General features: G+C 41.8%; 1 protein-coding gene across 1 annotated transcript; it reads right to left on the reverse strand.

The window, feature by feature from the left end:
- Nucleotides 1–5,663: 5,663 nt before the first annotated feature.
- Nucleotides 5,664–15,142, reverse strand: CENPX (centromere protein X). The gene is made up of 5 exons (XM_061615950.1): nt 15,041–15,142; nt 7,421–7,472; nt 7,169–7,222; nt 6,594–6,682; nt 5,664–6,395 (listed from the first exon to the last, which is right to left on the reverse strand). The coding sequence occupies exons 1-5, from the start codon at nt 15,077–15,079 to the stop codon at nt 6,381–6,383; spliced, it is 249 nt and encodes an 82-aa protein (XP_061471934.1). The 5' UTR covers nt 15,080–15,142; the 3' UTR covers nt 5,664–6,380.
- Between the last annotated feature and the right edge of the window lie 40 nt (nt 15,143–15,182).

The raw sequence follows: 15,182 nt of genomic DNA on the forward strand, positions 1-15,182 counted from the left end.
TATCAGAAAAGGATCAGGGTGTAGCTTAATCCAGGTTGTTACTAAAATGATGTTTTCCCCCAAGATTCACTAATCAAAAGGTATTTCCATCAGATATGTATAACATCTATCCATATATTTTGACTGTAATCATTTGGCCCTTTCACGTGCTTCCTCTCCCCCCCCTTCATAGTCCAAATCCCTTAATTTATAGGGATTGGGGAGGGGTGCTTAGAAATATCTACAAACATTGATAGAAAGGGAGATGCTGACCCCCAGTTTGACAAATGCTGCTGTTTTGGTTTGTATTGGTTCAAGAATTTCACCGTAAGCATTCCACTAGAACCTCATCTGGCCCAGAGGGGCACTGTACACATTACACCCAACTGGCAAGTTATGTATCACTGTAGATACATGCAGATCACTCTAAACGGTGACATGCACAGTAGCTCAGCCATATTGAATACAAGGAAGTACTGAGCCAACTGAATCCACTACTCCTCCAGCCCTTGTTGAATTCAAATGGTAACCCGTTAAGAAGTCCTTAAAGAACATCCACACATGTATCCTAACATGACAACAGTATGGTACTCTCTTCTGGGTTCAAGTGTGACTGAAGCAAATAGAAGGGAGACAATCGCCTCTCAATGAACAGTTGTGAAGCTGAGCTAATCCTTGAACCCTGTTCTATGTTGCTCAAAGGCCCGGTCTCTTCTGCACAAAGACTGATGTGGAAGTGAAGGAGGAAACCTATTCCTGCTGCAGAAATAAGTGCTGCACATTACAGTTCTTATTTGACTATGCCCTTGTCCTATTTCATGATAGAGTGGCTCAGACTAGATGATCAGACTGGTTTCATGTTAGATGGGTGCTAAGCGTTTTTCCTATAAGAGCATGTAACTTGTAGATATATGAAAGGATGGCCACGGGAGGCCTTTCGCTCAATCACTCTTTGAATTGTACATCTCCACCTACTATCTGGGTTCTCTGTCAGTTCAGAGTAACCTGCTTCCTATTCAGTGAGCCTGACATAGCCCATTTCCCTCCTGCCCCCACTTTTCCAACAAAGAAAACAGAGCATTGTACCATCTGAATGAACTTCAAAGTGGCTGGAAGGGGCACCAAGGGTTTTTGGCACTTGTCATTGTCTCCCAGACTGGCCAACATTTCCCTTCAGGTCTAATTACTTCCAAATGCTTCCAGCTGCTTTGAAGAAAACCAGGAGGGGACAGTGGGGGAGGAAAAAGGTAGGGAGAAAAACTTCAGAGCACAGGGAGCAGAAAACAGTTAAAGAACTGATCTTTACTGTCACCCAAAAATGAGCCACCAAAGAAGACAAGTGTTTAGATAACAGCTGATGAAAACTGAATCCTGCATGTAGCTGTAGCATTCCCCCCTCCCCCCGCTGCCATCTGTGGTACTTGAGGGGTGGCTAGTACAAAAGATAAAGTAGAAACTTAATACAGGCACTGCTACAACAGCACCAGTTCTAGCCTTATTACCCTCACCTGAATATAGTTTGTAGTTCAACAAGTCCACCTCTCTGGCTAGGAGTTTGGTCTCTTCGTTCTGTACTCTATAGTGAAGGTTTCTAATTGTTTCCTTTGAGCCAGTTAGTGTTGACACCAAAGCTGCTTTCTGGTTTTCCCTGTGATCTACCTTTTGTATCGTTATACTGTTAAGATCAGTCACATGAATCAGACTGGCAGCATTCTGCGCTGAAATGTTGTTCAAAGAGGACACGCATTGCATTAGGATGGATGATTCATATTAGCATAGGGATCTCTGGTTGAAAGGTGTGTGTTCTTAAAAAAACAACTTTTGTTTTATTGTTATACTTTTATTACAAGCGGTAAACAGGGCAGGGATGGTGCCCTGGGGATAGATTTCCCATATTGAAAATGCCAAACTGTCTTGTTTCTGGGTTTCTCCTGATCAACAGTTACTTAATTTCAGTAACTCAGTCTTTGAGGTGTTTCCTTTTAACCCACAATTTCTTTAAAAATTTAAAGTAGCAGAATTATTGATCCTGCTATAGTTTCTGTACTGTAGTAATGGTCATTGTTAGACATGCATACCTCATCATCGCATAGTGAATGCCTTGGAAGACGAAACAAAATTCAAAGTGATCTTGATAGGCTGGAGCATTGGGCTGAAAACAACAGAATGAAATTCAACAGGGATAAATGCAAAGTTCTACTCCTAGGAAAAAGAAACCAAATACAGTTATGAGATGGGAAGATACTGAGCGAAACCACATTTGAGAAGGATGTTGGAATTATTGATCACAAGCTGAATATAAGCCAACAGGGCAGTGTGTCTACAGAAAAGACAAATTCCACTTTAGGCTGTATTAACAGAAGCAGTTTCCAAATCTGAAGTACTAGTTCCCCTCTATTAGGCACTGCTTAGGCTTCATCTTGAGAACTGCATCCAATTCTGGACACCACATTTTAAGAAGGATGTAGACAAACTGGAACAGCTTCAGAGAACAAGGATGATTAGGGGACTGGAAACCAAGCCCTATGAGAGACTGAAAGAACTAGGCATGTTTAGCCTTGAGAAGACTGAAGGGAGATACGATAGCACTCAAGTACTTGAAAGGTGGTCACATAGGAGGATCAGGATCTCTTCTCAATCATCCCAGAGTGCAGGCCATGGAATAATGGGCTCAAGTTACAGGAAGCCAGATTTCAACTGAACATATGGAAAACCTAACTGTTAAGAGCAGTACAACAATGGAACCAACTACCTAGGGAGGTGGTGGGCTCTCCAACACTGGAGGCATTCAAGAGACAGCTGCACAGCCACCTGTTGAATATATTTTAAGTTGGATTCCTGCACTGAGCAGGGGTTGGACTCAATGGCCTTAAGTAGGCTTCCAACTCTACTGTTCTGTGATTCTAATCCCTTATTTTGGGTGGTCATGCAATTTTTGCTTTTACTAGTATCTTCCATTACATTAGGAATTGGGGGATCTGTGGCATTCCAGATGTTGTTAGACTCCCAACTTGCTTCAGCGAGCAAAGGCAATGGTTAGGGAAGATGGGAATTATAGTCCAGCATCTGGAGGATGACAGGTCCCCCACCCGTTTCAGAGAGACCTTCTCTGCTGCCACACATTTTGCCCTATGTCTGATGCAAGATTTACACTAGTTGCTTGGTTCAGCTGCCTTTCCCTACACCAAATCAGCAGAATAGGTAAGAGCCCTGGTTTGATCCCTACACTGTTCCTTTTTAAAAAAACCAACTCTAATTGCAGGTGGTATCCGTTTTCTTCAGTATTCCTTTCTCCTGATCAACAGTTGCTTTAACACCTGTACATCTGCATTTGTAATATCTAGTAATGATTATTCCAAGAGAAAATGATCAGGTGTCCATTAGGCAGTCCAACTCTATACATGTCTCCTTGGAAGTTCCATTGAGTTCAATGGGACTTACTCCCAGGTAAGTATGCATTTTGAGGATTGCAGCATAAATCAGATAAACCAAGAGATCCAATTCCCTCGACCCATTCATGGAATGAGTGGTGGTGAGAAGGATGGTATTATCATTAGCCCGTCGCCCACCCCACCTTTTCCTCAGCACCAAGTTTGGACCATAATTTGGATTTGCCCTATAGAAATTTAAACAGACACATCCTGTTAAGTTAGGATGCAAGTGTATGCAGAGCAGCAACCTACATGTGTTTTTAGTTTAGCTTTGCTGTGGGTACATGTGTGTGTAAACCCATATTAAATGTTCTCTAGTACATTCACACCCCTTGCTTAACAGGGATTTAGTTATGTGTGTAGCCAGAGCTCTCTAACTCTGTGGAGTCTGGCCTGTTTTATGCAAGTCAAATATATATATGAAGCAGCTGCCTGGGCCATTTGCCATTCCTGGGCATAGACTACATCAAACCAAATAGAAATGGAGGTAAATCTCCAAATCATTACTTCTGTGGATTAAGAGTAGATGCCTACAACAACAGAAAAAGCGAGCCTTAGCCTCTAAGGCTGTTAGAGAGGTCACATTGAACTTGGTGTGACTTGCTTCTGAGCAACTATGCTGAGGCTGTAAAAATATTTTTTAAATGGATGCAAGGTTTTCAGCTGGTAATTTACAGCCCTGTGTGGGAGAGGCAGTCTTATCAGGTAGTTGTACAAATTTTCATTTATCAGGTAACTACTGCTACCATACTTCTAGCCTAGGCCCTATAAGTATCATATTTTTACTGTCAAGAGCCAATATGGTGTACTGGTTAGATTAATGTGGAACAGGGGACACTCTGGTTCAAATCCCCACTCAACCAGGAAGTTCACTGGGTGACCTTGGGCTAGTTGCTATCTCTTAGCCTACCCTACTTCACAAGGTTGTGAGGATACAAATGGGGAAGAATAACCATGTACATTGCCTTGAGCTCAAGGCAGGATATGAAACACTTTGTCTTGTGTAGACATAGCACCAATTCTGGACAAGCCACAGGGAAAGACCATGGATAAGTACCAGAGCCCATGCTTTGCAAAAGACCCGACATTCAATTTATGGTTAAAAGGACTAGGTAAGCAGTGATGGGAAAGACTTCTGCCTCAGAGAGCTGCTACTAATCCCAGTTAAGAGACATAGCACTGGGCTACATGGGCAGATAGTCTGAACTGATTTAACGTCACTTCCTATGCTCCTGAACCATGGTCAGCAATTGAAGAGCTAGCCACAGAATGCATATTCCCTTCTCCCTTCCTTTGTTCACCTTGACAACAGTTTAGTGTCAATATGCACTAATACTGATTTCCATTTCTGATTTTAAAATGTGATTAAGAGAATCCTGGTTAGTGTTAGTGTAGCTATAACACTAAACCATGGTTAAGGATAGAATATAACACTAAAGAGGAACATGTCACCCTCCAGATGTTGGACTCCCAACTCTCATCAGCTCCAGCCAGCATGGCAGATGGTCATGGGAGTTGTAGTCCAACAACATCTGAGGAACCACAGCTTACCCAGCCCTATGCTAAAACCATGGTTAAACCTGATAAAGGGAAAAGAAGAAGGTGGACATTTCCACTAGTAATACTGGCAGCTAGTTTACAGAGCATGGTTTGTTGGTCTGGGAAACAGCAGCATTCCATCTAATCTTCATTCTGTGTTTTCAAGAGTAAACAGCAATTTCAGAACATCTGAAGTCAGCAGTGCTTTGTCCCCATTACTACCAATATGTAGGAGCTGATCCTTTGGAATAATTTGCCAATTTGTATTACAGAGGTTGGCTGTTAACCACTGATAGTATTTTATGTCCTTAGACTTGGATCTGCTATTCAGTGCAATCCTATCTGTTCAGAAATAAGCCTCATTGAGTTCAGTGGGATGTTGGCCCACATAAGCATGTATAGGATAGCAGCCTGTCAGTACCTTAATATGCAATTGCTTCTCCTTCAGTAGGCCTAACCTTCATTGTGCAGTAAAAACAGATTCATTAGGCTATGCCCTGCCCCCATGTATGGTTTACTATTTCACAGCTTTTCCCTCCCCTGCTGACAGAGGGGCTGGGTCATGCGTGATGTGGGATCCTCACACATGCTGTTTGTTATTCTGCCCCTTTTTGAACGTTTTTCTTTCGTCCTACAAAGAGGGGGCGGGGGGAGGCCAAACAACTCTTTGAAGCTACTTGACTTTCTATGATTAATTGCAACAAGCAGCCCGCATAAGGGAGGGAGAGTATTTTTGATTTATTGAAGTTTCTTTGTGAGAACAAATTTATAGCAGAGGGAAGCAGCTTCTGAGAGGAATATCAAATGGTTAAAAGGTTCTAAGCACTCTTTGATGTCATGGCCCCAGTGGAATGCTGGAAAGGATTGAGGGACAAGCACTGTTTATTTATAAAATAAAGATCAGGTACCTACTGTTGGCACAGACCCAGGGCTGGGCTCCTGTTTAAGAACTCAGACAGCAGACAGGCCTGGAGCTAGCCTTTAAATGCCTGCTGAGGTGATGAGAGCCCATGGTGTGGGGAAGGCTTCCAGGCATACTCACTCTTTCCACACACCACTACAGAAAGCACCTGTTTCTCCCATTGGAAAAGAAAGTGTAGACTGCCTAGCTGTGAATCGGAAACAGCAGGTTAGGACACAGCCTCAGATGGCTAGGCACCATCTACACCAGTTGTGCCACAAGGTGGGGGGGGAGATTCCAGCCCTTACAGCCAGCATTTGGCATCCAGGAAGAGAGATGGGAAATATCCCATCCAGGGATATCCATCCATCCATCCATCCAGGAAGGAGAGGAATAACAAGAGTATCATCCTAGCAGGCAGAGTCAGTTGGGGACAGATTCCATGGAAAAGCCTGTTGTCCACTTTGATCCAGGAGTCAGGCCATGATCTTCATGGCAACCAGGAATGTGGTCTTCGCATTATCAGCTTTCTAGAAGTCCAAAAGCTGTAAAAATAAAGCATTTTTCAGTTACTATGAGCAAAAAGGAGTTCGGTTAATTGGTTAACCGATTTGCCTGAATTCCAGTTGCCCAGTGAGGATATTACTAACCAGCCAAACATCCCCCTGAAGGAAAGGAATTAAGATGCCTTTGCCCACATCCTTATCCTGTTAACTGAGGAATCCAAGTTGTGTTTCACATACCAGCTGCGGCAGCACTTTTTCCACGTGCTCCACATCCACCCTGGTCAGATCCTCAGTCTGAGCCTGTCGTGCTCCTCGTGCTGCTGCCTCTGCAAGAATCACCCAAGGCAGGCAAGATGCAACAGGCAGTAGGTATCAGGAATGGTAACAGAAATAATAGCCTTTGGGAAATAGTGAGGCCATTTATGTAACAAAAAGAGTTATTTTGTGAGGCTTTTGCTTGTATAAAAATGGCTGCAATTCCCAACATTAATATTGGAGCTTCATCTCAGAGATAAGTGTTGGATTCTCACCACTCAGGTGAGGCAAACCAGGGAAGGCACAGTACAGGAATTTTAAAAAAAGAACAAGAAAGGAAGATAGCTATGGAAGGCTGGGAAGCCTTGACTAGCCCTCCCATTTCTGAATAACTTGCAGTGCGATGCCTTCTAAATGAGCAGGGAAACTAGAACTTCTTTAAAAATGCAATTTCATAGAACATTGATTTTTGCACTGAATCTCCTGCTTCTATATAGCACATCATTCATCTGTGATTGCAGTTCCGTGGTACAAAGGTGCAATCCTTAACAACTTACCTCGAGCAAACACGTTGAGCATTTCTGTCATCAGCAACAGAGCATCACCACTGACTAGAAAAGGGGAGGGGAGGGAAAGAACCATCAGAAGTGCTCAGCATAGATCTCCCACAACCCGGGCATCAGCAGGCAGCCACCCATGGCTCTTGATTTACCTCTGATATTCCAGAGCATAATCTCTCCAAATAAACATTTGGCAAGATTGCCAGCAGGAACTGGCCTCTTTATTGAGACAGAAGGGAAAGCAATTACCTCGTGTTTTGTCATCTTTGAAGTGGAGCTGGAGCAGTTTGTTCACGGTCTCCTGCACGGAAAGGAAATCAGTCAAGGAGTGTTAATGTACAAAAAGTGAATCTCCCTGTCTTTCCATTTCAAAGAGATATAGAATAGGTAAAGCAATATATCTTATGAGATCTGCTGGTGTAGGAATACATCAAAAGAAACTGGACCAATAAAATGCATTATCTTACCTGTTTTGCATCTTATTCTCTGGCAACAACTATTGATGCCAATCTTCCATCCCTAGACAAAGACCTTATAACTGGCTCCTTCATCCACCATTCCTTTTTCTATTGCTGAGGCTCAAACCCTTATTATAATCAGAAATAATCTTCCTCTCCACCTTATCTGTCCTATCAGTTTATTATAGCGGGTTTTAAACTCTGCCTTTCCACTCTGAATGCAAGGATGACCAAGGCAACTCTTGTTAGGGTAAAAAAATATGTAATCAGAACACTACATCTCAAAACAAGAAAAACAGCAGCAATCAAAGTCATATTGGAGATCGGGGGGGGGAAAGAGTCACACTAAAGTTGGGTGAAAAGCTTATCGAAACAAAAACGTCTTCAACCTGTGCTGAAAGACCAAACAGCAATGGGGCTAAGGAGATCTCCCGGGACAAGGAGTTCCACATTCTGGATGCTCCCAACAGATCAGCCCCCTTTTCCATGTTTGCACCGACTGTGCTTCAAGTGGTGATGGTGGTGGGACATGCAAAAGGAGCCTGCTAACTTCAGTGGCTGGGTAGGATTGCAGGGGATTTGAACCTACAACATATTGAACCATTTTTAGTTGACTAGTCAACTACATGCAATAATTTTGCATAAGACCAATATCTCAGTATAGATTGCTTGCTTGCACCTTCACAAAGGAAAAGTATAATTCGTTGTTGGATGGGAAAAGACCTTTTTAACATTTCCTTTTCTATTCTGTTTTAAGAAATCAGAAAGCTTTTTTTTTTTTTAAAGTTCTTAAAGATGTTTTGTTTTGATGTATTTTAAGGTCTGTTTTTATGATGTTTTGTTGGCCGCCCCTGGGCTCCTGCTGGAAGGGCGGGATATAAATCAAATAATAACTAAATAACCAAAATACTCTAAAATATAAGGAGTATGGCATTGTTGTCACTAGAGAGTGCCTGGAACCCTAATACACAGAGAAATTGTGGACGTTTTATTGTCAGCCGCTCAAGTGGAAATCTCCTTGCACTGGAAACCAGGGCCTTACCGTGCAAAATTGATTTGATGGAGTGTAAGAGATTGCCTTATCTGACCATCTCACACAACATAGCCAGGTAATCAGGACAATCCAAGAAAGATAAATTCAACACTGTATAGTTTCCTTTCCTACGTTATGTAAAACGTGATTCACATAATTGTTCAACCCCCAATGTCCCAGGTTTCCCTATGGAGGGATAGTGGTCTGCAATTGGAGATCAGCTGAGCTGTAACTTGCCTTCCATTCCAATTTGTTTGCCTCATTTTAAGAGCTCCTTAACACGTTCCTTGATTTTAATGATGGACTCCACTGTTCGTTGTTTTGTGCTTCATTTTATTGCCAATAATAAAATATTTTTTTTAAAAAATGAGTATGCCCTTAACTCATAATCCTACAATAAAAATTGATGGTTTGAATTAATTAATGAAAGTTTTATCATTAATTTGTTTTACATTTATATGTTTACTTTCTTCCATTGTGGAATTCAAAGCAGTGTAATTGGCCAATTTACCAATGAAACTGGTTAAAACTTGTAACCCTAGCTGTAACCTACTGGCTCAGGTAAGACCAACTGCCAACTGGTTCCTCCTTCCCCAGAACTCTCCTTCAGTGGCCATTGCACCCAGTCATTAAACATCTGTGTAACTTTACGAAGAATCTATATACCAGTATAGATTCGAGTCTTTGTATCCTTTTGTAACTAAAACCACCACTGATACCCAAGAGAGAAGTGCCAGCAGACTCAGGAAAGCCGAGGTATGCACAAGTATAAAAAGACTGGGGGAGAGGGGGGACCTCCCCAAACTAGCCCATAACAACAATGGCATGAAGTGTTGAGACTGAGAAGCAGGGGAGGAATCCCAATATACATATATACACACACCATACATAATACCAACACAGTAAAAAAAACACCACCACCATTGCCTGGATAGATCACTTCCTAGTTCACACTGAGAAGGTATCTTTAATAGTGTCTCCAGGACTGGAAGTGAGAGCAGTCCACAGACATCGAGAGAAAAATCCAAGATTTTAAGGCAGACAGAATTGGGTATGAGTGTGTCCACCCCAGCCCCCACAGAAAGGAGGGGAAAAAAACTCAATAGTTCAGAGAACAGAATGCTGACTGACAGTTGGACATGAAGAAAAAAGGGGGGGGAATGGAATGAAGCACTCACCACAACAACTTTTTGTTGCAGGTTCCACTTAGTGACCTAAGTCAATCCCCACCTCATGCCCTTTTCCCTTTATATTGTGTCTATTAGATTACAGGCATGGACAATCTTTTTTAAAAAAATCTTTGATTTTGAAGTGCCTAGAAAACTTTAGGAACTTTAAATAAAATAATCCATTTAGTACCTATAGTCCATAACACACTGAGTTTCAGAACTCTACTGCAGTTTCTTGGTACAACCACACTCTATTTCTAGATTTCCAGTTCTCATGAGTACACCCATATCCTTTACTAAGGCAATTTGAGACTCATGTGATAAGTTAATTTTCAGTTCTTGGTTAGATATATGGTTGCATCAAATCCAGTGTGATGGATTTACAAAGTCTAGCACTGGCTTTGTGGAAAGGTATATAAAGTAGTACTGCACACTTAAGAGAAACAAAATGTATAAAAATAATAATAGAAAACTAGGTACTTTAGAGTTTATGCTTTAGTAATTACTTAAGAAAGTTACCAGTATTGATTTATTTAAGAAATAAGACAAGCTGCAATTACTGTCCCATAGATCACTGATGAGCCAGAAAACTGCAGCTTTGCAAATTTAGCAGCTAGGTAATGAGTGAAGAATGTTTGATGTGTATTGTAGTTGTAAAAAAATTAAGGGAAATACAGTTGTGTTGTATTAACAAAAACACTATAATCAAGACCCAAGAGATAAAAGCATTACTTTAGTTTACTGCTTACTTCTGCTGGAGAACTCTGTTCAGGATACCAACAGACAATGAATAACAAAATACGATTAAGAGATTGGGGCACATTTTATCAGAAAAGTTGAAGGAACTGGAAACTTGGAAGAGTCTTGGGGAGGTACACTGAGAACTGCTAAAAAACCTAATAGGTTGTCAGATGAAAGGAGAGTGATCTGCTACAGCAGTTACAGAACAGACAACCAACAAAATAAGTTGACTGCAATTTATTTCCAAGCATTTTAATTTTACGTTTGTTTTAAAAATCCACCCAGTTCAGCTAACAATGTTTATGTAGTACAACATAACATCTATCAGCAAAAACTTCCTAACTTTTGGAACAACTACGTAACAGGTCAAGTTACCAGTTCTAGGGAATACGTAGTGGTTTAAGTGACTTATCAGGGATGTTTTGTTTCTGGAAGTGAACTCAAATTCGTAATGATTAAACTAGCATTACCCAACCTGATGCTTTCCAGATGCTGTTGTACTACAGTTCCCATTATCTCTACTGGCTGAGGCTGATGGGAGTTGGAGTCCAAAACATCTGGAGCTCCAGGTTAGGGAAGGCTAGATTAAACTGTAGACTGAAATATCAAACTTACTCTCTCTTTTTGTTTATCCAAATGGAAAATACTAGCTTGGGTAACGTGTTAAGAAAGGCCAACCCAATAGCATGAGAAGGAATTGGCTGTAGCTACCTAGGTAGCTACAGAAGTGGCTGTAATCAGGATGCTGGTACCAAAGGGTAAATAAATATTTTCCCCAAAAGCTGTTGCAAACTAATTCCAATGGTGCCACCATGATTATTTCATTTTAAAAACTGAAACTCTATTTGAGCCTCAACTCTATCCTAGTAGCATGCAGTCAGGAACATATGAAGCTGCCTTAAACCAAGTCAGACCATTGTTCAGTCTAGTTCAGTATTGTCTGCACTGGAAGTGGGTCCCCAGGATTTCAGACAAGGGTCTTTTCCAGCCTTACCTGGAGATGCTAGAGATTGAACCTGGGGCCTGCTGCATACCAAGCAGATGCTTTACCGCTGACAACAACCTTTTTCCTAAACCTTTTGAAATCAAAGGGCTTGGGCATTCCTACCTCAGCATAACATCAGGCTTTACGACAGGGCTAGCTTGATATGCATTCAGCTAGATTTGTATTTTTAAAAAATCCTTTGCACAAAATAAGGCTTATGGGTTTTACCATGCAGGCTTGCTAGGAAATAAAATGCAAAATTAACTAGGCACTAGCACTACCTGCTGCACATATCTGGAAGTACTCTGAAGAATTTCACAGGTTCAGCTTCAGACCTTTTCATGAAATAGAAAAGGGATTGAATTACCTTTGAAAAATTCACAGCTCATGTTTTTTGTATGCACTTTATTTTCACATGGTTCAAGGAAGTTCACAAGCATTAAGGCAATATTCCTGCCCTAATGTTTGTCCCTAACCAGCCAAGTGATAGGTATTTAGAGCCACCCTGCCTCTGAACATGGAGACTCCATTTTAACTATCATAACTCGGAGCCATTGAGAGACCTACCCTCCTGGAAATTGCCTAACCCATTTTTAAAGCCGTCTAAGTTAGTCGCCATCACCTTTATCTTGTGGCAGTAAATTCTGTAAGTTAATTGTGCATGGGATGAGGCAGTACTTTCTTTTGATGGTCCCAATCTACTGGGAATAATTTTACTGGGACACTCCAAGTTCTAAGTGAAGGGGTGAACCTGCACCCCTTGGCTTAATTTCATGAAGGTGACAAGGAGGAAAGAGGGGAAAACGGGGGGGGGAAGGATGGCAGAAAGAGAAAAAGAGGGTGCCATGCTCATTGTGGACTCTGTCCCCTCCCACACATTTTTGCTATAGCCCCGCCCACCACTGGCTTCAGCTCCTGACAGCTTCCCCACAAAAGAATGCAGTCCTCAACAGAAAAAAAAGATATCAACCACCGTTCTAGCATTATGACAGGAGGAAAGTTTTTTCTCTAACCACTTTCTCTAGGTCCTGCATTTTCATAAATCTGTTATCTTCTTTGTCATCTTTTTACTACATTTAAAAGTCCCAGACACTTTAGCATTTGCTTACACTGTATGACAGGGGGTGCCCACAGCACCAAAACTGTTCAATTGTTGTAAACCCCCCTAATTATATATATATATATATAAACCATTATTCCAAATATAATTGCACCAGAGATTTCTATGATGGCATTGTGATACTGACCATTTTATTTTCAGTCTCTTTCATAATAAACCCTAGGAAGAATTTGTATTTTTCACTGCCACCACACATTAAATTGATGCACAATCAATCTATCCTGATCCACATTTACCATTTTGTTGCTCATTCATCCAGTATGAAATATCCTTTTAGAGCTCTTTGTAGTCTGCTTAGGGTTTCACAATGATTTGGCAACATCTGCAGAATTGGTTAACTTAGTGCTTGGCCCTGACTCAATATAATTTATGAAAAGTTAAATATCACCACCCCAGTATGCAGCCTTGTGGAGTTTCTGGCATATTTCCACAATTGCGGGAACCATCTGTTTACACCCAGCTCTCTCTGTTCTGTAACCATCCTATGGATCAGTAACTGATTAAGGAACAGGAAGCCGAGAGTAAGAACAAATGAACAGTTCTCCCAATTTCAGGATGAAGGAAGCAGAGTCCATTAAGGATTGGGTCAATCCTGTTTATAAATGACCTGGAGTTAGGGGCAAGCAGTGAAGTAGCCAAGTTTGCTGATGACACTAAATTGTTTTGGAAAGTAAAAACAAAAAGGGATCGCGAGGAAATCCTTAAGAATCTCTCCAAACTGCAGGAAGGGACATTAAACTGACAAATGCAGTTTAAATGCAAATGTAAAGTGATGTACATTGGGTCAAAAGTCCTATGATCACATATATGCTAATGGGGGTCTCAGCTGGTGATGACTGAGCAGGAATGAGACCTTGGAGTTATGGTAGATAGCTTGAAGGTATTAAGTATATGAAAACTGAAAAGGAAAAGGATTAAAAATCCACAAATATCATAATGCCATTATTCAAATCTATGACCCTTGGAATACTGTACAGTTCTGGTCGCCTCACTTCAAAAAGGCTACTGTATTATCATGATTCTGGCAGCAATCCTAACTGCCCATGCTGCCTGGTGGGGCTGAATGGAGCAGCAAAGCCGCCACCACATCCACAACTCTGCCACGCACTGCCAGGGTGGAAGCAGACAGTACTGGTGTAGTGATCAGCCCCAATATAATCATGTGACATCAGCAGGTCAAGCTCAGGATCCAACAACAGTCTGGCAGGGAAAACAGCAGCTCCGCGCTTGCAGAGTGATTATACATTTCTCTGCAGGCATCAAGGTTGGGCAGAGAGACACTTTCATGCAATTCAACGCCCTCTCCAGCCTGATGCAAAGGAGGGTTAGATTGCTCCGTAAGGTTGCATACACACTCCCATTTACTCTGCATCCAGTGAGCTGCTATCATTGGTTTGGGAAGTGGTGTACACACAACATTAGCCACAATCCATATCTATGCTGTTGTTTCTTATGAAATATTGTATTTTGATGAACCTTTCCTCAAACCAGCTTCAATCCAAATTGAGAGAAAGAAGGACCCAGCTGCATTTGAAGCTGGTAATGTATACACACCCTCAGTCCAAGGTCTCTTCCCTGGAGTTGCTTTCATCACCAACCATTTCACAGCACAGTCATTTCACATATCTAAAAATGTTTTCTCTTTGTCACAGTCTGAACATGCATTTACCCAAGCAACATGAAGGCACCTGTTACCTATTATTACAACCTCCATTATTACCGTTATTTTACACATCCGGCCCTCAAATTTCTATTGTAAATGAAAGCCACGACAAACTGATATGCAAGCAGATATAAGTAATATAATAGTGGGTAGGCAGCCTTGGCCAATATACAAATCCAGATATAGGGCCAAAAGGATTTCCTAAAGGAGCGAGTGGGGCTCACTGGAGAGGGTTTAACACTATCAATTCATTTCTCTCCGCCCGCCCCCCAACCTTTACACTGGAACCAACTTGGTCCTTCCCTCCACCCCATTCAACATGCAGTTCCTATCCTTTAAGGAAACTATTCTGGCATCCGATTTGTCAAGAAAAAAATAAGCCTAGTTCTTGCCGTTTCTTGCAGTCCCAAATTTACCAAAACGCTCTCCAAACTTTAGTGCACCAATTACAACGGCATCCCTTCCTCTAAAAGCAGAACCCTCCTAAGGCACAGACCTTCCGCGGGTCTTTCCAGCAAGAACTCGACAAACACTGAGACCTTAGCCGCTACCGTTACCTGCTGAGGCCAGGCAGAACCCCTCTCAAGTTCCTATCATAACTTTAGGGGATGGAAAAACACTGAACTTTCAGGAACGCTCTTTCTCCCTCCCCCCATAACTTTCAGATGAAACTCTCGCCCACTCCCCTTCTTCCTCTGACCTTCTTGAAGCCTCCCGCTCTCTGTTCCCTCTTCTCCATTTCATAAAGGACCCGCCCCCCTTTGCGCTCCTCCCAATCATTGCCTAGATTAGGTGCTTAACCTTCCAAGGCCGCTCGTCATCACGCAAGGCATGCTGGAAAA

This window comes from Rhineura floridana, chromosome 3 (assembly GCF_030035675.1).
Source record: "Rhineura floridana isolate rRhiFlo1 chromosome 3, rRhiFlo1.hap2, whole genome shotgun sequence".
Taxonomy (NCBI): Eukaryota; Metazoa; Chordata; class Lepidosauria; order Squamata; family Rhineuridae; genus Rhineura; species Rhineura floridana.